General features: G+C 57.2%; 1 protein-coding gene across 2 annotated transcripts in view; it reads left to right on the top strand.

Moving 5' to 3' along the window:
• Positions 1-24,415, top strand: part of acadvl (acyl-CoA dehydrogenase very long chain) — a 169,061-nt gene that overhangs the window by 57,718 nt on the left and 86,928 nt on the right. The window contains exons 2-3 of one of the 2 annotated variants that reach the window (XM_072493233.1): positions 4,551-4,620; positions 23,209-23,280. In XM_072493233.1, the coding sequence (XP_072349334.1) occupies positions 4,551-4,620; positions 23,209-23,280 (142 nt within the window). The remainder of the gene's footprint in view (positions 1-4,550; positions 4,621-23,208; positions 23,281-24,415) is intronic. The other variant, XM_072493234.1, reaches the window with a different exon arrangement.

Genomic DNA, 24,415 nt, shown 5'->3' on the forward strand with positions numbered 1-24,415 from the left:
CGCACTGGGGGAGTGACGGTCTGTGATACACCGCACTGGGGGAGTGACGGTCTGTGATACACCGCACTGGGGGAGTGACGGTCTGTGATACACCGCACTGGAGGAGTGACGGTCTGTGATACACCGCACTGGGGGAGTGACGGTCTGTGATACACCACACTGGGGGAGTGACAGTCTGCGATACACCGCACTGGGGGAGTGACGGTCTGTGATACCCCGCACTGGGGGAGTGACGGTCTGCGATACACCGCAGTGGGGGAGTGACGGTCTGTGATACCCCGCACTGGGGGAGTGACGGTCTGTGATACCCCGCACTGGGGGAGTGACGGTCTGCGATACCCCGCACTGGGGGAGTGACGGTCTGCGATACACCGCACTGGGGGAGTGACGGTCTGTGATACCCCGCACTGGGGGAGTGACGGTCTGTGATACACCGCACTGGGGGAGTGACGGTCTGCGATACACCGCACTGGGGGAGTGACGGTCTGTGATACACCACACTGGGGGAGTGACAGTCTGTGATACACCGCACTGGGGGAGTGACGGTCTGTGATACCCCACACTGGGGGAGTGACGGTCTGTGATACACCACACTGGGGGAGTGACGGTCTGTGATACACTGCACTGGGGGAGTGACGGTCTGCGATACACCGCACTGGGGGAGTGACGGTCTGCGATACACCGCACTGGGGGAGTGACGGTCTGCGATACACCGCACTGGGGGAGTGACGGTCTGTGATACCCCACACTGGGGGAGTGACGGTCTGTGATACCCCACACTGGGGGAGTGACGGTCTGTGATACCCCACACTGGGGGAGTGACGGTCTGTGATACACCGCACTGGGGGAGTGACGGTCTGCGATACCCCACACTGGGGGAGTGACGGTCTGTGATACACCACACTGGGGGAGTGACAGTCTGTGATACACCGCACTGGGGGAGTGACGGTCTGTGATACCCCACACTGGGGGAGTGACGGTCTGTGATACACCACACTGGGGGAGTGACGGTCTGCGATACACCGCACTGGGGGAGTGACGGTCTGTGATACACCACACTGGGGGAGTGACAGTCTGTGATACACCGCACTGGGGGAGTGACGGTCTGTGATACCCCACACTGGGGGAGTGACGGTCTATGATACACCACACTGGGGGAGTGACAGTCTGTGATACACCGCACTGGGGGAGTGACGGTCTGTGATACCCCACACTGGGGGAGTGACGGTCTGTGATACACCACACTGGGGGAGTGACGGTCTGCGATACACCGCACTGGGGGAGTGACGGTCTGTGATACACCGCACTGGGGGAGTGACAGTCTGTGATACACCACACTGGGGGAGTGACGGTCTGCGATACACCGCACTGGGGGAGTGACGGTCTGTGATACACCACACTGGGGGAGTGACAGTCTGTGATACACCGCACTGGGGGAGTGACGGTCTGTGATACCCCACACTGGGGGAGTGACGGTCTGCGATACACCACACTGGGGGAGTGACGGTCTGCGATACACCGCACTGGGGGAGTGACGGTCTGTGATACACCGCTCTGGGGGAGTGACGGTCTGTGATACACCGCACTGGGGGAGTGACGATCTGTGATACCCCACACTGGGGGAGTGACGGTCTGCGATACACCGCACTGGGGGAGTGACGGTCTGTGATACACCGCTCTGGGGGAGTGACGGTCTGTGATACACCGCACTGGGGGAGTGACGGTCTGCGATACCCCACACTGGGGGAGTGACGGTCTGTGATACACCACACTGGGGGAGTGACGGTCTGTGATACCCCACACTGGGGGAGTGACGGTCTGTGATACACCGCACTGGGGGAGTGATGGTCTGCGATACACCGCACTGGGGGAGTGACGGTCTGTGATACACCGCACTGGGGGAGTGACGGTCTGTGATACCCCACACTGGGGGAGTGACGGTCTGTGATACACCGCACTGGGGGAGTGACCGTCTGTGATACACCGCACTGGGGGAGTGACAGTCTGTGATACACCGCACTGGGGGAGTGACAGTCTGCGATACCCCGCACTGGGGGAGTGACGGTCTGTGATACCCCACACTGGGGGAGTGACGGTCTGCGATACCCCACACTGGGGGAGTGACGGTCTGTGATACACCGCACTGGGGGAGTGACGGTCTGTGATACCCCACACTGGGGGAGTGACGGTCTGTGATACCCCACACTGGGGGAGTGACGGTCTGTGATACACCTCACATCTTTGGACTGTGGGAGGAAACCGGAGCACCCAAAGGAAACCCACACAGACACGGGGAGAACATGCAGACTCCGCACAGACAATGACCCGAGGTTGAAATCGAACCTAGGACCCTGGCTCTGTGAGGCAGCAGTGCTAGCCACAGCGCCCCCATCCCCTAGTTAGCATTAAAATGCTGACAGTAGACGGATTGGTCGCGGTTTGACATGGCCTTGTCCCCGGCTGCACTACTTCATGGGGCATTACGGAGTTGGGCGTGTTGTCTTGGGACTGGAGTGGTTCCGGCAGATTGGAAAACAGCAAACGTGACGCCGCTGTTTAAGAAAGGAGGTGGACAAAAGGCGGGTAACTTTAGGCCGGTTAGCTTAACTTCTGTAGGGGGGAAAATGCTTGAATCTATCATACGAGACATTTGGATAGGAGTTGTCCCATTGGACAGACGCAGCATGGGTTCATGAAAGGCAGGTCACGTTTAACTAATTTGCTGGAATTCTTTGAGGACATTACGAGCGCGGTGGACAACGGGGAACCGGTGGATGTGGTGTATCTGGATTTACAGAAGGCATTCGACAAGGTGCCGCACAAAAGACTGCTGCATAAGATAAAGGTGCATGGCGTTACGGGTCATGTATTAGCACGGATAGAGGATTGGTAACTGACAGAAAGCAAAGAGTGGGGATAAATGGGTGTTTTTCTGGTTGGCGATCAGTGGCTAGTGGTGTGCCTCAGGGATCACTGTTGGGACTGCAATTGTTTACAATTTACATAGATTATCTGGAGTTGGGGACCCAAGTGCAATGTGTCAAAGTTCGCTGCTCACACTAAGATGAGTGAGTGGTAGAGTAAAGTGTGCAGAGGGATATAGAAAGTTTACGTGAGTGGGCAAGGGTCTGGCAGATGGAGTTCAATGTTGGTAAATGTGAGGTCATCCATTTTGGTCGGAATAACAGCAAAATGGACTATTATTTAAATGGTAAAAAATTGCAGCATGCTGCTGTGCAGAGGGACCTGGGTGTCATTGTGCTTGAGTCGCAAAAAAGTTGGTTTGCAGGTGCAGCAGGTAATTAAGAAGGCGAATGGAATTTTGTCCTTCATTGCTAGTGTCATGTGAGCGTACCTTTAAGAAATGGGTGTTTATAAATGGGTGTGTATATAAATATCTGTAGTGAGAGTACCTTTAAGAAATGAGTGTTTACTACTGCAGTGATGTCAGAGAGTGGGTGGAGCTGGGCTGTCTGTCAGCTTTTTACTTTCGTTTTTGAGCAGACTGCAGGGTGTGTTTTAGTTTCGTTTTCAGAGCTGGATAGCTGCAGTCACAGCCAGAAGGTGTATTAGAATCTCTCTCTGTAATCTAAAAACTGTAAATCGATCCTGGTGATTTAAAACGAATAACAGCAGTGACTTTAACCTGATGTGCTTCTGGTAAAAGGTGTTTTAAGTCTTATGGATGTTAAAAGGAAAGGTTAAAGGATTACTTAGTGTTGTATTCTTTGGGGGTTGTATTTGAATTGATGGTTGCTAAGATGTTCACTGTATGTTTTAAAAAGGTGAACTTGAGCTCATAGAATAAACATTGTTTTGCTTTAAAAAATACTTTTCCATTTCTGCTGTCCCACACCTGTAGAGTGGGCCGTGTGCTCCCCATACCACAATCTAGTAAAAGTTGTGGGTCAGGTGAACTCCATGATGCACTTTGGGGTTCTCCAAACCCTGGCCCATAACACTAGAAGGATGGAGTTTAAAAGCAGGGAGGTTATGTTGCAGCTGTATAGAGTGCAGGTGAGGCCACACCTGGAGTATTGTGTTCAGTTTTGGTCTCCTTACTTGAGAAAGGACGTACTGGCACTGGAGGGGGTGCAGAGGAGATTCACTAGGTTGATTCCGGAGTTGAGGGGGTTGGATTATGAGGGTAGACTGGGACTATTCTCATTGGAATTTGGACGAATGTGGGGTGATCTTATAGATTCAATTCCAGCCTTGGGTGACTGCACGTCCTCCCCGTGTCTGCGTGGGTTTCCTCCGGGTGCTCCGGTTTCCCCCCACAGTCCAAAAGATGTGCGGGTTGGGTGGATAAATTACCCCCTAATTTCCGAAGTCGGACAGGTCAGGTGGGGTTGGGGGGCGAGGGAATGGGCCAAGGTAGGGCGCTCTTTCGGAGGACCGGTTCTGACCCAGTGGGTCGAATGGCCTCATTCTGCACTGCAGGAACTCTATGGATCCTTGAATTTAAGCCGATGCTTGTACTCAGTGTGACTGGCACGTGGCTGAACAACTCCGCTCGCTGTAAATATTCCGTCTTGTGTCTCTTTCAGCACCTGGCGATCTCCGGCTTGCTGCCCTGTGCTGCACGATGTACGTCCCTATGCCACTCAGGCGCCACAGGTAAGAGGGGCACCTGTCAGTATTATTACGATCCCGGACCGACACCGGACAGAAACCCCACTATTTTATTTAATTTGTCAGACTGCGAGGAGAGGCTACTTCATTCCAGGAGTGACTCCACGCACAAATAGGGATACGATATGTTAAATGAAATGAAATGAAAATGGCTTATTGTCACAAGTAGGCTTCAAATGAAATTACTGTGAAAAGCCCCTAGTCGCCACAATCCGGCGCCTATTCGGTGAGGCTGGTACGGGAATTGAACCGTGCTGCTGGCCTGTTTTAAAAGCCAGCTATTTAGCCCGGTGCTAAACCAGCCATAATCTTTATTACCAACGCAGGATTAAAATACCTTTAACGTCATACAAGAAAATAGCTGACAGTTACCCGTTAAAGAATGCTCCACAATAAAATTGAACACTAAATCTCAACTGTTATCTTTTATCTTATAAGTTGGGAACATAGGCTGTCAGGGAAGGACACAAGTGAAATGTGGAACTTGTTCAAGGAACAGGTACTACGTGTCCTTGATATGCATGTCCCTGTCAGGCAGGGAAGAGATGGTCGAGTGAGGGAACCATGGTTGACAAGTGAGGTTGAATGTCTTGTTAAGAGGAAGAAGGAGACTTATGTAAGGCTGAGGAAACAAGGTTCAGACAGGGCATTGGAGGGATACAAGATAGCCAGGAGGGAACTGAAGAAAGGGATTAGGAGAGCTAAGAGAGGGCATGAACAATCTTTGGCGGGTAGGATCAAGGAAAACCCCAAGGCCTTTTACACATATGTGAGAAATATGAGAATGACTAGAGCGAGGGTAGGTCCGATCAAGGACAGTAGTGGGAGATTGTGTATTGAGTCTGAAGAGATAGGAGAGGTCTTGAACGAGTACCTTTCTTCAGTATTTACAAATGAGAGGGGCCATATTGTTGGAGAGGACAGTGTGAAACAGATTGGTAAGCTCGAGGAAATACTTGTTCGGAAGGAAGATGTGTTGGGCATTTTGAAAAACTTGAGGATAGACAAGTCCCCCGGGGCTGACGGGATATATCCAAGGATTCTATGGGAAGCAAGAGATGAAATTGCAGGAGGGTTTCCTGACGCAGTATGTAGATAGGCCAACGAGAGGCGAGGCCATATTGGATTTGGTACTGGGTAATGAACCAGGACAGATGTTAGATTTGGAGGTAGGTGAGCACTTTGGTGATAGTGACCACAATTCGATTAAGTTTACTTTAGTGATGGAAAGGGGTAGGTATATACTGCAGGGCAAGAGTTATATCTGGGGGAAAGGCAATTATGTGCGATGAGGCAAGACTTAGGATGCATTGGATGAAGAGGAAAACTGCAGGGGATGGGCACAATTGAAATATGGAGCTTGTTCAAGGAACAGCTACTGCGTGTCCTTGATAAGTATGTACCTGTCAGGCAGGGAGGATGTGGTCGAGCGAGGGAACCGTGGTTTACTAAAGCAGTTGAAACGCTTGTCAAGAGGAAGAAGGAGGCTTATGTAACGATGAGACGTGAAGGTTCAGTTAGGGCGCTCGAGAGTTGCAAGTTAGCTAGGAAGGACCTAAAGAGAGAGCTAAGAAGAGCCAGGAGAGGACATGAGAAGTCTTTGGCAGATAGGATCAAGGATAACCTTAAAGCTTTCTATAGATATGTCAGGAATAAAAGAATGACTAGGGTAAGAGTAGGGCCAGTCAAGGAAAGTAGTGGGAAGTTGTGCATGGAGTCCGAGGAGATAGGAGAGGTGCGAAATGAATATTTTTTGTCAGTATTCACGCAGGAAAAGGACAATGTTGTTGAGGAGAATACTGAGATTCAGACAACCCCGGTAACTATAGACCAGTGAGCCTTACTTCTGTTGTGGGCAAGGTCTTGGAAAGGTTCATAAGAGATAGGATGTATAATCATCTGGAAAGGAATAATTTGATTAGAGATAGTCAACACGGTTTTGTGAAGGGTAGGTCATGCCTCACAAACCTTATTGAGTTCTTTGAGAAGGTGACCAAACAGGTGGATGAGGTTAAAGCAGTTGCTGTGGTGTATATGGATTTCAGTAAAGCGTTTGATAAGGTTCCCCACGGTAGGCTATTGCAGAAAATACGGAAGCATGGGATTCAGGGAGATTTAGCAGTTTGGATCAGAAATTGGCTAGCTGGAAGAAGACAAAGGGTGGTGGTTGATGGGAAATGTTCAGACTGGAGTCAAGTTACTAGTGGTGTACCACAAGGATCTGTTTTGGGGCCACTGCTGTTTGTAATTTTTATAAATGATCTGGAGGAGGGCGTAGAAGGGTGGGTGAGTAAATTTGCAGATGACACTAAAGTCGGTGGAGTTGTGGACAGTGCAGACAGATGTTACAAGTTACAGAGGGGCATAGATAAGCTGCAGAGCTGGGCTGAGAGGTTTCGGTGTCCATGTACATAGATCCCTGAAAGTTGCCACCCAGGTTGAGAGGGTTGTTAAGAAGGCGTACGGTGTGTTAGCTTTTATTGGTAGAGGGATTGAGTTTCGGAGCCATGAGGTCATGTTGCAACTGTACAAAACTCTGGTGCGGCCGCATTTGGAGTATTGCGTGCAATTCTGGTCGCCGCATTATAGGAAGGATGTGGAAGCATTGGAAAGGGTGCAGAGGAGATTTACCAGAATGTTGCCTGGTATGGAGGGAAGATCTTATGAGGAAAGGCTGAGGGACTTGAGGCTGTTTTCATTAGAGAGAAGAAGGTTAAGAGGTGACTTAATTGAGGCAAACAAGATGATCAGAGGATTGGATAGAATGGACAGTGAGAGCCTTTTTCCTCTGATGGTGATGTCTAGCACGAGGGGACATAGCTTTAAATTGAGGGGAGATAGATATAGGACAGATGTCAGAGGTAGGTTCTTTACTCAGAGAGTAGTAAGAGTGTGGAATGCCCTGCCTGCAACAGTAGTGGACTCGCCACAGCGTTAGAGGGGGATATACAAATGCCCATTGTTGTTGACTGGCAGATGCTCCCTGTCTCTCTCTCTCTCAAATACTGTGCTGAGCACAGGGATTTTGGATATACTGCATTGTATGTGTTGGTGCAGAAAGGGTTAAAAGGCGGGTTTAGTGCGTGTGATTGCCGCAGTCCCGTTTTTAAAAATCCTGGTTTGAAAGACAGCCAGGCTTTGTGGCTACAAAAGGGATAATTAAAGCACCGTAAAAGTTGGGCGAATGGAATTTTATTTGTATAAAAAGACGTTCCCCGGGGAGCAGATAATTGGAGAAATTGGCCTCGATTTTAATGGAAAAGTTTCCAAGTGGCGTTTGCGGCGAGTTTCGCTGGGGGTTTCCCGTCGACGCTGCCGGCAAGTTCCGCACCGCTGTCTAACCGCTCTTACTCACTTTTCTGGGCCCTCGGAGTTTCTCACCAGCTCAGCACTGGGGAGCTGAACTCCGAGATTGGGCCGCCATTTTGAAAGGGTGCCTCAGTCACTAAGTGAGCGATATCACCCCCCACACATGTGGGCATTACCTCCCCATCACCCCCGCAAGTGAGGAGGCCCCACCATGGGGTCCCTCCTCTTCAGGCGCCCCGGGAAGGTGCTAAATAAATGCAAGCTTTTGTTCTTGCTGAGGGCGGGGAAATCTCTCCGCCATTTAACGTCCACGCACTGCGTGGGAGATTGGGGCTGACCCTGAGAATCTGAGTATGCCGTGTGCCCCGGTTCGAGGGTCTGCACCAACGTGCTGGCCCGTACACCCTGTCCTTGGCCTAGTTCCAGCTCCCTGCTGTGTAGCTTTCTGTGTGAGAGGTCATCGCTACTCTCGGTAGGTGCCGCAATGGATCGCAAAGCTGGAATCTAGGGGAGAGGTTAGAGCAGCCACAATGAGGGAGGGCAGGGGGAAAGAGGGAGGGCAGGGGGAAAGAGGGAGGGCAGGGGGAAAGAGGGAGGGCAGGGGGACAGAGGGAGGGAGGGGACAGAGGGAGGGCAGGGGGACAGAGGGAGGGCAGGGGGACAGAGGGAGGGCAGGGGGACAGAGGGAGGGCAGGGGGACAGAGGGAGGGCAGGGGGACAGAGGGAGGGAGGGGACAGAGGTAGGGCAGGGGGACAGAGGGAGGGCAGGGGGACAGAGGGAGGGCAGGGGGACAGAGGGAGGGCAGGGGGACAGAGGGAGGGCAGGGGGACAGAGGGAGGGCAGGGGGACAGAGGGAGGGCAGGGGGACAGAGGGAGGGCAGGGGGACAGAGGGAGGGCAGGGGGACAGAGGGAGGGCAGGGGGACAGAGGGAGGGCAGGGGGACAGAGGGAGGGCAGGGGGACAGAGGGAGGGCAGGGGGACAGAGGGAGGGCAGGGGGACAGAGGGAGGGCAGGGGGACAGAGGGAGGGCAGGGGGACAGAGGGAGGGCAGGGGGACAGAGGGAGGGCAGGGGGACAGAGGGAGGGCAGGGGGACAGAGGGAGGGCAGGGGGACAGAGGGAGGGCAGGGGGACAGAGGGAGGGCAGGGGGACAGAGGGAGGGCAGGGGGACAGAGGGAGGGCAGGGGGACAGAGGGAGGGCAGGGGGACAGAGGGAGGGCAGGGGGACAGAGGGAGGGCAGGGGGACAGAGGGAGGGCAGGGGGACAGAGGGAGGGCAGGGGGACAGAGGGAGGGCAGGGGGACAGAGGGAGGGCAGGGGGACAGAGGGAGGGCAGGGGGACAGAGGGAGGGCAGGGGGACAGAGGGAGGGCAGGGGGACAGAGGGAGGGCAGGGGGACAGAGGGAGGGCAGGGGGACAGAGGGAGGGCAGGGGGACAGAGGGAGGGCAGGGGGACAGAGGGAGGATGAGGAGAAGCGGGAGGATGAGGATAAGGGGGAGGATGACGAGAAGGGGGGAGGATGAGGAGAAGGGGGAGGATGAGGAGAAGGGGGAGGATGAGGAGAAGGGGGAGGATGAGGAGAAGGGGGAGGATGAGGAGGAGGGGGAGGATGAGGAGAAGGGGGAGGATGAGGAGAAGGGGGAGGATGAGGAGAAGGGGGAGGATGAGGAGAAGCGGGAGGATGAGGAGAAGCGGGAGGATGAGGAGAAGGGGGAGGATGAGGTGAAGGGGGAGGATGAGGAGAAGCGGGAGGATGAGGGGAAGGGGGAGGATGAGGGGAAGGGGGAGGATGACGAGAAGCGGGAGGATGAGGAGAAGGGGGAGGATGAGGAGAAGGGGGAGGATGAGGTGAAGGGGGAGGATGAGGAGAAGCGGGAGGATGAGGGGAAGGGGGAGGATGAGGGGAAGGGGGAGGATGACGAGAAGCGGGAGGATGAGGAGAAGGGGGAGGATGAGGAGAAGGGGGAGGATGAGGAGAAGGGGGAGGATGAGGAGAAGGGGGAGGATGAGGGGACGCGGGAGGATGAGGGGAAGGGGGAGGATGAGGAGAAGGGGGAGGATGAGGGGAAGGGGGAGGATGACGAGAAGCGGGAGGATGAGGAGAAGCGGGGGGATGAGGGGAAGCGGGAGGATGAGGGGAAGCGGGAGGATGAGGGGAAAGGGGAGGATGAGGAGAAGCGGGAGGATGAGGAGAAGGGGGAGGATGAGGGGAAGGGGGAGGATGAGGAGAAGGGGGAGGATGAGGAGAAGGGGGAGGATGAGGAGAAGGGGGAGGATGAGGGGAAGGGGGAGGATGACGAGAAGCGGGAGGATGAGGAGAAGGGGAGGATGACGAGAAGCGGGAGGATGAGGGGAAGCGGGAGGATGAGGAGAAGGGGGAGGATGAGGAGAAGGGGGAGGATGAGGAGAAGGGGGAGGATGAGGAGAAGGGGGAGGATGAGGAGAAGGGGGAGGATGAGGGGAAGGGGGAGGATGAGGAGAAGGGGGAGGGTGAGGGGAAGCGGGAGGATGAGGAGAAGGGGGAGGATGAGGAGAAGGGGGAGGATGAGGGGAAGCGGGAGGATGAGGGGAAGCGGGAGGATGAGGAGAAGGGGGAGGATGAGGGGAAGGGGGAGGATGAGGAGAAGGGGGAGGATGAGGAGAAGGGGGAGGATGAGGGGAAGCGGGAGGATGAGGGGAAGCGGGAGGATGAGGAGAAGCGGGAGGATGAGGAGAAGCGGGAGGATGAGGAGAAGGGGGAGGATGAGGAGAAGGGGGAGGATGAGGAGAAGGGGGAGGATGAGGGGACGCGGGAGGATGAGGAGAAGCGGGAGGATGAGGAGAAGGGGAGGATGAGGGGAAAGGGGAGGATGAGGGGAAGCGGGAGGATGAGGAGAAGGGGGAGGATGAGGAGAAGGGGGAGGATGAGGAGAAGGGGGAGGATGAGGAGAAGGGGGAGGATGAGGAGAAGGGGGAGGATGAGGGGAAGGGGGAGGATGAGGAGAAGGGGGAGGATGAGGAGAAGCGGGAGGATGAGGAGAAGGGGGAGGATGAGGGGAAGGGGGAGGATGACGAGAAGCGGGAGGATGAGGAGAAGGGGAGGATGACGAGAAGCGGGAGGATGAGGGGAAGCGGGAGGATGAGGAGAAGGGGGAGGATGAGGAGAAGGGGGAGGATGAGGAGAAGGGGGAGGATGAGGAGAAGGGGGAGGATGAGGGGAAGGGGGAGGATGAGGAGAAGGGGGAGGATGAGGAGAAGGGGGAGGATGAGGAGAAGCGGGAGGATGAGGAGAAGGGGGAGGATGAGGAGAAGGGGGAGGATGAGGGGAAGGGGGAGGATGAGGAGAAGGGGGAGGATGAGGAGAAGCGGGAGGATGAGGAGAAGGGGGAGGATGAGGGGAAGGGGGAGGATGAGGAGAAGGGGGAGGATGAGGAGAAGCGGGAGGATGAGGAGAAGGGGGAGGATGAGGAGAAGGGGGAGGATGAGGGGAAGGGGGAGGATGAGGAGAAGCAGGAGGATGAGGAGAAGGGGAGGATGAGGAGAAGGGGGAGGATGAGGAGAAGGGGGAGGATGAGGATAAGGGGGAGGATGCGGAGAAGCGGGAGGATGAGGAGAAGGGGGAGGATGAGGAGAAGGGGGAGGATGAGGAGAAGGGGGAGGATGAGGAGAAGGGGGAGGATGAGGAGAAGCGGGAGGATGAGGAGAAGGGGGAGGATGACGAGAAGCGGGAGGATGAGGAGAAGGGGGAGGAATGCCGCAAAGCTGCAGCGTTGTCTTGGAAACCTGAGAGAAAAGGCAGCAGTTTGAGTCGGCTCATTCTGAAATGAAGGGATGGTGACAATACGGGGGTGGGTTCTAAAATAAACATTGCTACCTCCTTCTCTGAAGGTGATCCCAACGGAACAGGAGTAGGCCATTCGGCCCCTCCAGCACTCTGCTAGACCATGGTTCTCGATCACCTCCCCATCCCCAGGGGTAACATTTTTCCCGCACCCACCCTGCCGCGTCTGGGCAGATCTTTTACACACGATCAATAAGCGCCTCCCATTCTGCTCAAACCCCAGCCAACGCAGGCCCCGCTCTCCCGCCAGGGTTCCTTTCTATTCCCCGCTGCCTGCCCCTGCGGTCCATCGCCGCACTCGTCGGTCTTTGTCCCTTCGCTCCAATCCGTCAGTTTATTTTTGGGATTTTTAACTCCCGGTGGCTCAGTGGGAAGCTCGGCGACACGATTCGCCCTGGGCACTGCCGGCGACACGATTCGCCCTGGGCACTCCCGGCGACACGATTCGCCCTGGGCACTCGCGGCGACACGATTCGCTCTGGGCACTCCCGGCGAAACGATTCGCCCTGTGCACTCCCGGCGACACGATTCGCCCTGGGCACTGCCGGCGACACGATTCGCCCTGGGCACTGCCGGCGACACGATTCGCCCTGGGCACTGCCGGCGACACGATTCGCCCTGGGCACTCCCGGCGACACGATTCGCCCTGGGCACTGCCGGCGACACGATTCGCCCTGGGCACTCCCGGCGACACGATTCGCCCTGGGCACTGCCGGCGACACGATTCGCCCTGGGCACTGCCGGCGACACGATTCGCCCTGGGCACTCCCGGCGACACGATTCGCCCTGGGCACTGCCGGCGACACGATTCGCCCTGGGCACTCCCGGCGACACGATTCGCCCTGGGCACTCCCGGCGACACGATTCGCCCTGGGCACTCCCGGTGACACGATTCGCCCTGGGCACTCCCGGCGACACGATTCGCCCTGGGCACTCCCGGAGACACGATTCGCCCTGGGCACTGCCGGCGACACGATTCGCCCTGGGCACTCCCGGCGACACGATTCGCCCTGGGCACTCCCGGCGACACGATTCGCCCTGGGCACTCCCGGCGACACGATTCGCCCTGGGCACTCCCGGCGACACGATTCGCCCTGGGCACTGCCGGCGACACGATTCGCCCTGGGCACTGCCGGCGACACGATTCGCCATGGGCACTCCCGGCGACACGATTCGCCCTGGGCACTGCCGGCGACACGATTCGCCCTGGGCACTGCCGGCGACACGATTCGCCCTGGGCACTCCCGGCGACACGATTCGCCCTGGGCACTCCCGGCGACACGATTCGCCCTGGGCACTCCCGGCGACACGATTCGCCCTGGGCACTGCCGGCGACACGATTCGCCCTGGGCACTCCCGGCGACACGATTCGCCCTGGGCACTCCCGGAGACACGATTCGCCCTGGGCACTCCCGGCGACACGATTCGCCCTGGGCACTGCCGGCGACACGATTCGCCCTGGGCACTCCCGGCGACACGATTCGCCCTGGGCACTCCCGGCGACACGATTCGCCCTGGGCACTCCCGGCGACACGATTCGCCCTGGGCACTCCCGGCGACACGATTCGCCCTGGGCACTCCCGGCGACACGATTCGCCCTGGGCACTCCCGGCGACACGATTCGCCCTGGGCACTCCCGGCGACACGATTCGCCCTGGGCACTCCCGGCGACACGATTCGCCCTGGGCACTCCCGGCGACACGATTCGCCCTGGGCACTCCCGGCGACACGATTCGCCCTGGGCACTCCCGGCGACACGATTCGCCCTGGGCACTGCCGGCGACACGATTCGCCCTGGGCACTGCCGGCGACACGATTCGCCCTGGGCACTCCCGGCGACACGATTCGCCCTGGGCACTCCCGGCGACACGATTCGCCCTGGGCACTGCCGGCGACACGATTCGCCCTGGGCACTCCCGGCGACACGATTCGCCCTGGGCACTGCCGGCGACACGATTCGCCCTGGGCACTCCCGGAGACACGATTCGCCCTGGGGAGTCCCGGCGACACGATTCGCCCTGGGCACTGCCGGCGACACGATTCGCCCTGGGCACTGCCGGCGACACGATTCGCCCTGGGCACTGCCGGCGACACGATTCGCCCTGGGCACTGCCGACGACACGATTCGCCCTGGGCACTGCCGGCGACACGATTCGCCCTGGGCACTCCCGGCGACACGATTCGCCCTGGGCACTGCCGGCGACACGATTCGCCCTGGGCACTCCCGGAGACACGATTCGCCCTGGGGAGTCCCGGCGACACGATTCGCCCTGGGCACTGCCGGCGACACGATTCGCCCTGGGCACTGCCGGCGACACGATTCGCCCTGGGCACTCCCGGAGACACGATTCGCCCTGGGCACTCCCGGCGACACGATTCGCCCTGGGCACTGCCGGCGACACGATTCGCCCTGGGCACTGCCGGCGACACGATTCGCCCTGGGCACTCCCGGCGACACGATTCGCCCTGGGCACTCCCGGAGACACGATTCGCCCTGGGCACTCCCGGCGACACGATTCGCCCTGGGCACTGCCGGCGACACGATTCGCCCTGGGCACTGCCGGCGACACGATTCGCCCTGGGCACTCCCGGCGACACGATTCGCCCTGGGCACTCCCGGCGACACGATTCGCCCTGGGCACTGCCGGCGACACGATTCGCCCTGGGCACTCCCGGCGACACGATTCGCCCTGGGCACTGCCGGCGACACGATTCGCCCTGGGCACTCCCGGCGACACGATTCGCCCTGGGCACTGCCGGCGACACGATTCGCCCTGGGCACTGCCGGCGACACGATTCGCCCTGGGCACTCCCGGCGACACGATTCGCCCTGGGCACTGCCGGCGACACGATTCGCCCTGGGCACTGCCGGCGACACGATTCGCCCTGGTCACTGCCGGCGACACGATTCGCCCTGGGCACTGCCGGCGACACGATTCGCCCTGGGCACTGCCGGCGACACGATTCGCCCTGGGCACTGCCGGCGACACGATTCGCCCTGGGCACTGCCGGCGACACGATTCGCCCTGGGCACTCCCGGCGACACGATTCGCCCTGGGCACTCCCGGCGACACGATTCGCCCTGGGCACTGCCGGCGACACGATTCGCCCTGGGCACTGCCGGCGACACGATTCGCCCTGGGCACTGCCGGCGACACGATTCGCCCTGGGCACTCCCGCCTCATTGCCGACGTTCCCGGCTTCCGGGAGAGACACTAAATCGAGGCCACATCCGATTTCCCAGGTGGAGTCAAACCATCCTTCGGTGGTTCTTTTGAGAAAGAGCAAAGATCAGGGGTTTACTCCCCGCGTGGGGGCCAATTTCTATCCTGAGCCAAAACAGGCTATCTGCTTGTTGCTGTCTTTGGGTGCTTGTTTGGCACGAATTAGCTGCTGCGTATCTATGGTTACAGTGGGAACTACACCTTGTAGACACCAGAGGAATTCGATTTCTTTCAAATCCTCCTTATATTTAGTACCTGGAATGAGCAAGTCGGTGCGTGTGTGGTGTGGGCCATTCTGTTACCTCCAGCTGGTTGAAGACCCGACGTGCCTTATGGGGCGGCACGGTGGTTAGCACTGCTGCCTCACAGCGCCAGCGATCCGGCTTCGATCCCCGGCTTGAGTGTCTGTGCGGAGCCTGCACGTTCTCCCCGTGGGTTTCCTCTGGGTGCTCCGGTTTCCTCCCACAGTCCAGGTTCGGTGGATTGGACGTGATAAAATGACCCTTTAGTGTCCAAGAGCAGAGGTGGGGTTACTGGGTTATGGGGAGTGGGTGGGTGGGGGGGGGGGGTATGGGCCGGTGTCTGCTGCTCTTTCGCAGGGGCGGATGCAGACCCATTGGCCGAATGGCATCGAGGGGATTGCATGATTCTATAAATCTTAAAAGTTCAAAAATTATTTTGACATGTCGAGAGGGCCAGAATATAAGAGCAGGGAGGTACTTCTGAGGCTGTACAAGGCTCTGGTCGGACCCCGTTTGGAGTATTGTGAGCAGTTTTGGGCCCCCGTATCGAAGGAAGGAAGTGCTGGCCTTGGAAAGGGTCCAGAGGAGGTTCACAAGAATGATCCCTGGAATGAAGAGCTTGGCGTACGAGGAGCGGTTGAGGACTCTGGGTCTGTACTCGTTGGAGTTTAGAAGGATGAGGGGGGATCTTATTGAAACTTACAGGACACTGCGAGGCCTGGATAGCGTGGACGTGGAGAGGATGTTTCCACTTGTAGGAAAAACTGGAACCAGAGGACACCATCTCAGACTAAAGGGACGATCCTTTAAAACAGAGATGAGGAGGAATTTCTTCAGCCAGAGGGTGGTGAATCTGTGGAACTCTTTGCCGCAGAAGGCTGTGGAGGCCAAATCACTGAGTGTCTTTAAGACAGAGAGAGATAGGTTCTGGATTAATAAGGGGATCAGGGGTTATGGGGAGAAGGCAGGAGAATGGGGATGAGAAAATATCAGCCGTGATTGAATGGCGGAGCAGACTCGATGGGCCGAGTGGCCTAATTCTGCTCCTATGTCTTCTGTGTGACCTTTCACAGGGCCGGACGAAGATCAGGGCTGGGTGTCCTGTGTTGCCCTGTTTGTGAGGCCGGTCGGATCCCTGGCTTACCCTCTATCTGAACTCTCTCCTGCCGTGATCCTGTGTGCGGTGTTAGCGAGATCTCACAGCTGTAATTAGTGATGTGAGCGTTAACCCTGTGAAGCGGAACGGTGGGCGTGTGAGCTGCTCACAGCGTCCACTTAAAATCACCCTTTTTTTTAAAAAGAAAGGAGATGAAGTGGCCGACAGAGCGATGACACATCCTGCCCTCCCATACTTGGGTTGAAGCTGCTTTTGTTCCAGCGCTGAGCTGGCAGGGGGCGCCTCCACACACACCCACCTACTGCCCTCCCGAAACCTCAGCACTTCCAAAGCCCTGCTGCCCATTTGCAAACCTGAATCACATCCCATCCATCACCTCCCCTGTACCTCGCTGATCGAGCCTCACTCCTGAATCACATCCCATCCATCACCTCCCCTGTACCTCGCTGATCGAGCCTCAGTCCTGAATCACATCCCATCCACCACCTCCCCTGTACCTCGCTGATCGAGCCTCACTCCTGAATCACATCCCATCCACCGCCTCCCCTGTACCTCGCTGATCGAGCCTCAGTCCTGAATCACATCCCATCCACCACCTCCCCTGTACCTCGTTGATCGAGCCTCACTCCTGAATCACATCCCATCCACCGCCTCCCCTGTACCTCGCTGATCGAGCCTCACTCCTGAATCACATCCCATCCACCACCTCCCCTGTACCTCGCTGATCGAGCCTCAGTCCTGAATCACATCCCATCCACCACCTCCCCTGTACCTCGCTGATCGAGCCTCAGTCCTGAATCACATCCCATCCACCGCCTCCCCTGTACCTCGCTGATCGAGCCTCACTCCTGAATCACATCCCATCCACCGCCTCCCCTGTACCTCGCTGATCGAGCCTCACTCCTGAATCACATCCCATCCACCGCCTCCCCTGTACCTCGCTGATCGAGCCTCACTCCTGAATCACATCCCATCCACCACCTCCCCTGTACCTCGCTGATCGAGCCTCAGTCCTGAATCACATCCCATCCACCGCCTCCCCTGTACCTCGCTGATCGAGCCTCACTCCTGAATCACATCCCATCCACCGCCTCCCCTGTACCTCGCTGATCGAGCCTCACTCCTGAATCACATCCCATCCACCGCCTCCCCTGTACCTCGCTGATCGAGCCTCAGTCCTGAATCACATCCCATCCACCACCTCCCCGTACCTCGCTGATCGAGCCTCAGTCCTGAAGCACATCCCATCCACCGCCTCCCCTGTACCTCGCTGATCGAGCCTCACTCCTGAATCACATCCCATCCACCGCCTCCCCTGTACCTCGCTGATCGAGCCTCAGTCCTGAATCACATCCCATCCACCGCCTCTCCTGTACCTCGCTGATCGAGCCTCACTCCTGAATCACATCCCATCCACCACCTCCCCTGTACCTCGCTGATCGAGCCTCAGTCCTGAATCACATCCCATCCACCACCTCCCCTGTACCTCGCTGATCGAGCCTCACTCCTGAATCACATCCCATCCACCACCTCCCCTGTACCTCGCTGATCGAGCCTCAGTCCTGAATCACATCCCATCCACCGCCTCCCCTGTACCTCGCTGATCGAGCCTCACTCCTGAATCACATCCCATCCACCACCTCCCCTGTACCTCGCTGATCGAGCCTCAGTCCTGAATCACATCCCATCCACCGCCTCCCCTGTACCTCGCTGATCGAGCCTCAGTCCTGAATCACATCCCATCCACCGCCTCCCCTGTACCTCGCTGATCGAGCCTCAGTCCTGAATCACATCCCATCCACCGCCTCCCCTGTACCTCGCTGATCGAGCCTCACTCCTGAATCACATCCCATCCACCACCTCCCCTGTACCTCGCTGATCGAGCCTCACTCCTGAATCACATCCCATCCACCGCCTCCCCTGTACCTCGCTGATCGAGCCTCAGTCCTGAATCACATCCCATCCACCGCCTCCCCTGTACCTCGCTGATCGAGCCTCAGTCCTGAATCACATCCCATCCACCACCTCCCCTGTACCTCGCTGATCGAGCCTCAGTCCTGAATCACATCCCATCCACCGCCTCCCCTGTACCTCGCTGATCGAGCCTCAGTCCTGAATCACATCCCATCCACCGCCTCCCCTGTACCTCGCTGATCGAGCCTCACTCCTGAATCACATCCCATCCACCGCCTCCCCTGTACCTCGCTGATCGAGCCTCACTCCTGAATCACATCCCATCCACCACCTCCCCTGTACCTCGCTGATCGAGCCTCACTCCTGAATCACATCCCATCCACCGCCTCCCCTGTACCTCGCTGATCGAGCCTCACTCCTGAATCACATCCCATCCACCACCTCCCCTGTACCTCGCTGATCGAGCCTCAGTCCTGAATCACATCCCATCCACCACCTCCCCTGTACCTCGCTGATCGAGCCTCACTCCTGAATCACATCCCATCCACCACCTCCCCTGTACCTCGCTGATCGAGCCTCAGCCCTGAATCACATCCCATCCACAGCCTCCCCTGTACCTCGCTGATCGAGCCTCACTCCTGAATCACATCCCATCCACAGCCTCCCCTGTACCTCGCTGATCGAGCCTCAGTCCTGAATCACATCCCATCCACAGCCTCCCCTGTACCTCGCTGATCGAGCCTCACTCCTGAATCACATCCCATCCACCACCTCCCCTGTACCTCGCTGATCGAGCCTCACTCCTGAATCACATCTCATCCACCGCCTCCCCTGTACCTCGCTGATCGAGCCTCACTCCTGAATCACATCCCATCCACCGCCTCCCCTGTACCTCGCTGATCGAGCCTCACTCCTGAATCACATCCCATCCACCGCCTCCCCTGTACCTCGCTGATCGAGCCTCAGTCCTGAATCACATCCCATCCACCACCTCCCCTGTACCTCGCTGATCGAGCCTCAGTCCTGAATCACATCCCATCCACAGCCTCCCCTGTACCTCGCTGATCGAGCCTCAGTCCTGAATCACATCCCATCCACCACCTCCCCTGTACCTCGCTGATCGAGCCTCAGTCCTGAATCACATCCCATCCACAGCCTCCCCTGTACCTCGCTGATCGAGCCTCAGTCCTGAATCACATCCCATCCACAGCCTCCCCTGTACCTCGCTGATCGAGCCTCACTCCTGAATCACATCCCATCCACCACCTCCCCTGTACCTCGCTGATCGAGCCTCACTCCTGAATCACATCCCATCCACCACCTCCCCTGTACCTCGCTGATCGAGCCTCACTCCTGAATCACATCCCATCCACCGCCTCCCCTGTACCTCGCTGATCGAGCCTCACTCCTGAATCACATCCCATCCACCGCCTCCCCTGTACCTCGCTGATCGAGCCTCACTCCTGAATCACATCCCATCCACCGCCTCCCCTGTACCTCGCTGATCGAGCCTCAGTCCTGAATCACATCCCATCCACCACCTCCCCTGTACCTCGCTGATCGAGCCTCACTCCTGAATCACATCCCATCCACCGCCTCCCCTGTACCTCGCTGATCGAGCCTCACTCCTGAATCACATCCCATCCACCACCTCCCCTGTACCTCGCTGATCGAGCCTCACTCCTGAATCACATCCCATCCACCGCCTCTCCTGTACCTCGCTGATCGAGCCTCACTCCTGAATCACATCCCATCCACCGCCTCCCCTGTACCTCGCTGATCGAGCCTCACTCCTGAATCACATCCCATCCATCACCTCCCCTGTACCTCGCTGATCGAGCCTCACTCCTGAATCACATCCCATCCACCGCCTCCCCTGTACCTCGCTGATCGAGCCTCGCTCCTGAATCACATCCCATCCACCGCCTCCCCTGTACCTCGCTGATCGAGCCTCACTCCTGAATCACATCCCATCCACCGCCTCCCCTGTACCTCGCTGATCGAGCCTCACTCCTGAATCACATCCCATCCACCGCCTCCCCTGTACCTCGCTGATCGAGCCTCAGTCCTGAATCACATCCCATCCACCGCCTCCCCTGTACCTCGCTGATCGAGCCTCAGTCCTGAATCACATCCCATCCACCGCCTCCCCTGTACCTCGCTGATCGAGCCTCACTCCTGAATCACATCCCATCCACCACCTCCCCTGTACCTCGCTGATCGAGCCTCAGTCCTGAATCACATCCCATCCATCACCTCCCCTGTACCTCGCTGATCGAGCCTCAGTCCTGAATCACATCCCATCCATCACCTCCCCTGTACCTCGCTGATCGAGCCTCACTCCTGAATCACATCCCATCCACCGCCTCTCCTGTACCTCGCTGATCGAGCCTCAGTCCTGAATCACATTCCATCCATCACCACTCTGTACCTCGCTGATCGAGCCTCACTCCTGAATCACATCCCATCCACCACCTCCCCTGTACCTCGCTGATCGAGCCTCAGTCCTGAATCACATCCCATCCATCACCTCCCCTGTACCTCGCTGATCGAGCCTCACTCCTGAATCACATCCCATCCACCGCCTCCCCTGTACCTCGCTGATCGAGCCTCAGTCCTGAATCACATCCCATCCACCGCCTCCCCTGTACCTCGCTGATCGAGCCTCACTCCTGTTCCAGCAACAACTCGGCTGTTAATTTATTATCTTTGTGTTAAAAGCATTCCTTCGCCTCGTTCCCCTCCCGATCTCTCTAACCTCCCCCAGCCCCTACAACCCTCCCTATCTCTGTAACCTCCTCCAGCCCTTCAACACTCCCTATCTCTAACCTCCTCCAGCCCTTCAACACTCCCTATCTCTAACCTCCTCCAGCCCCTACACCCCTCACTATCTCTGTAACCTCCTCCAGCCCTACAACACTCCCTATCTCTAACCTCCTCCAGCCCCTACACCCCCCTCCCTATCGCTGTGACCTCCTCCAGCCCTTACACCCCCTCCCTATCTCTGTAACCTCCTCCAGCCCCGACAACCCTCCCTATCTTTGTAACCTCCTCCAGCCTCCACAACCCCTCCCTATCTCTGTAACCTCCTCCATCCCCTACACCCCTCCCTCTCTCTGTAACCTCCTCCAGCCCCTACAACTCTCCCTATCTCTGTAACCTCCTTCAGCCCCTACACCCCCCTCCCCATCGCTGTAACCTCCTCCAGCCCCTGCACCCCTCACTATCTTTGTAACCTCCCCAGCCCCTACAACACTCCCTATCTCTGTAACCTCCTTCAGCCCCTACACCCCCCTCCCCATCGCTGTAACCTCCTCCAGCCCCTGCACCCCTCACTATCTTTGTAACCTCCCCAGCCCCTACAACAGTCCCTATCTCCGTAACATTCTCCAGCACCTACACCCCTCCTTATCTCTGTAACCTCCTCCTGTCCGTACAACCCTCCCTATCTCTGTAACCTCCTCCAGCCCCTACAACCCTCCCTATCTCTGTAACCTCCTCCAGCCCCTGCAACCCTCCCTATCTCTGTTACCTCCTCCAGCCCCTACAACCCTCCCTATCTCTGTAACCTCCTCCAGCCCCTACAACCCTCCCTATCTCTGTAACCTCCTCCAGCCCCTACACCCCGCTCCCTATTGCTGAAACCTCCTCCAGCCCGACAATCCTCCCTGTCTCTGTAACTTCCTCCAGTCCCTACAACACTCCCTATCTCTGTAACCTCCTCCAGCCCCTACACCCCTCCCTATCTCTGTAACCTCCTCCAGCTCCTACAACCTTCCCTATCTCTGTAACCTCCTCCAGCCCCTACACCCCTCACTATCTTTGTAACCTCCCCAGCCCCTACAACACTCCCTATCTCTGTAACCTCCTCCAGCCCCTACACCCCCCTCCCCATCGCTGTAACCTCCTCCAGCCCGAAAACCCTCCCTATCTCTGTAATCTCGTCCAGCTCCTACAACCCTCCCTATCTCTGTAACCTCCTCCAGCCCCTGCACCCCTCACTATCTTTGTAACCTCCCCAGCCCCTACAACAGTCCCTATCTCCGTAACATTCTCCAGCACCTACACCCCTCCTTGTCTCTGTAACCTCCTCCTGTCCGTACAACCCTCCCTATCTCTGCAACCTCCTCCAGCCCTGACAACCCTCCCTATCTCTGTAACCTCCTCCAGCCCCTGCAACCCTCCCTATCTCTGTAACCTCCTCCAGCCCCTACAACCCTCCCTATCTCTGTAACCTCCTCCAGCCCCGACAACCCTCCCTATCTCTGTAACCTCCTCCAGCCCCTATAACCCTCCCTATCTCTGTAACCTCCTCCAGCCCCGACAACCCTCCCTATCTCTGTAACCTCCTCCAGCCCGACAACCCTCCCTATCTCTGGAACCTCCTCCAGCCCCGACAACCCTCCCTATCTCTGTAACCTCCTCCAGCCCCTACACCCCTCCCTATCTCTGTAACCTCCTCCAGCCCCTACAACCCTCCCTATCTCTGTAACCTCCTCCAGCCCCGACAACCCTCCCTATCTCTGTAACCTCCTCCAGCCCCGACAACCCTCCAGTGTTCTAGTCTGAGGGAAGGTTTCCCAGGCCCAGCTCCGCTCCATGTCCTGATACATTCGCTGTCCCAGCAGCTCGGGGAGCACCAACGTTCCACATGGTTTTCAATCGCCCCTCTCAATATTTCAATGTCCCAATCCTGCCCCCACCTCGACAATCCCTTAATCCGCCCACTGCTGTCTGCTTTATCCTGGTAGCTAGTTCCCACCTTTCACTGCTGTGTACGGGCGCCTTTGACCATGTGTCAGGGAATCAGGGTCACCTGAGCGGGTTGTACAGGGAATGGGAAGCGAATGGGGCTCGAGGGGCTTTCTCAAGCCCTCGGGCCTGTGCTCTTTTGCTGACGCCGTGTAACTCCCTTTAATCCCCCACTTCTCCTCCTTCCTCCAGGCGGTGCTGGAGAAAGTGGCCACTGACACCTCAGCAGCAAAATCCGGAATGGACAGGACGATCGTCGGCACGGTACGTTTGTGCAGATTTTTTGTCTGTTTGAAGATAGCGTCAGAAATAGGTGTAAGCCATTCGGCCCCTCGAGACTGCTGCGCCATTCAGTACTATCTTGGCCGATCTGATTGTGGCCTCCAGCCGGTAAAGCCTTGCCCCCCTCTTACGTGGCCAAATGTGTAAAGTCCCTGGGCCAATATTCAATCTACAGTCAACACATTAAACAAACATCATGCGGGATCATTGTCTGGTAGTTATTTTTGGGAGCTTTACTGTGCGCAACTTGTCTTGTAGCCATCTGGGATGGCCACGTCCCGATTACAAAATGGACACTTGCAAAGAATGCAGGGAAAATTGGACAAGACCGAAAAAGCAAGCAGGTGCAAGGTCTGTCTGTTGATTAGAGCCTTAGCTCTCAGACAGGACCGGTACTGCAGAACCACCTACACAAGGCAACATTTAGGTAAACAATGCCAAGACAGACACCCCAGCGCCAGAGGAGACTAAAACAAAGCAGACCAACGTCCGCCTAGGACACGCCCAGCAACCAGGGAACCCACCCCTCTATTGGAGGAAAATCGATAAGGACAATTGGGAAACGGCCCAATTAATTGGGGCCAAGTTCGAGGCCCGCCCAAAAGCACGCGAAGCCCCTTTTGGGGTATAAAAAGGATTCCCCAAGAGAGGATCACTCTCTTGGCCTTGGCTCTCAGCGAGGAGAGACCTGCCGAGCAGCTACACCAGACCAAGTAAGATCCAAGTCAACGCACGCTACGAGATAGACGCTCCTGGTTGCTATCCTGTAAACAGCTCAACCCAGCAGCCTCAGAACCGAGCAACGGCCATTGTTCCTCTGACTGAGTGGGCACCCGAAGCTAAGCACAGGCTTTTAGTAATAGTGATAGTTTAGGTTGTAGAGTTTTAAGCATGAGTAGATTTGATTGTGTGTAAATAAATGAGCATTGCTTTTGAACTTACTAACTGGTGTATCGAGTCTTTGATCAGTATTCGGGTTTTGAACCTTGTGGCGGTGTCGAAAGATACCCGACGACTCTTGAGCAAACGTAATTAAACAGAGCCAAATTAAAAGAGGACACAATTAGCAACAGTCTGCAGGGTTCGACCTCCATTGCAACAGCGCCTGAGCGTCGAA

This window comes from Scyliorhinus torazame, chromosome 31 (assembly GCF_047496885.1).
Source record: "Scyliorhinus torazame isolate Kashiwa2021f chromosome 31, sScyTor2.1, whole genome shotgun sequence".
Lineage (NCBI taxonomy): Eukaryota > Metazoa > Chordata > Chondrichthyes > Carcharhiniformes > Scyliorhinidae > Scyliorhinus > Scyliorhinus torazame.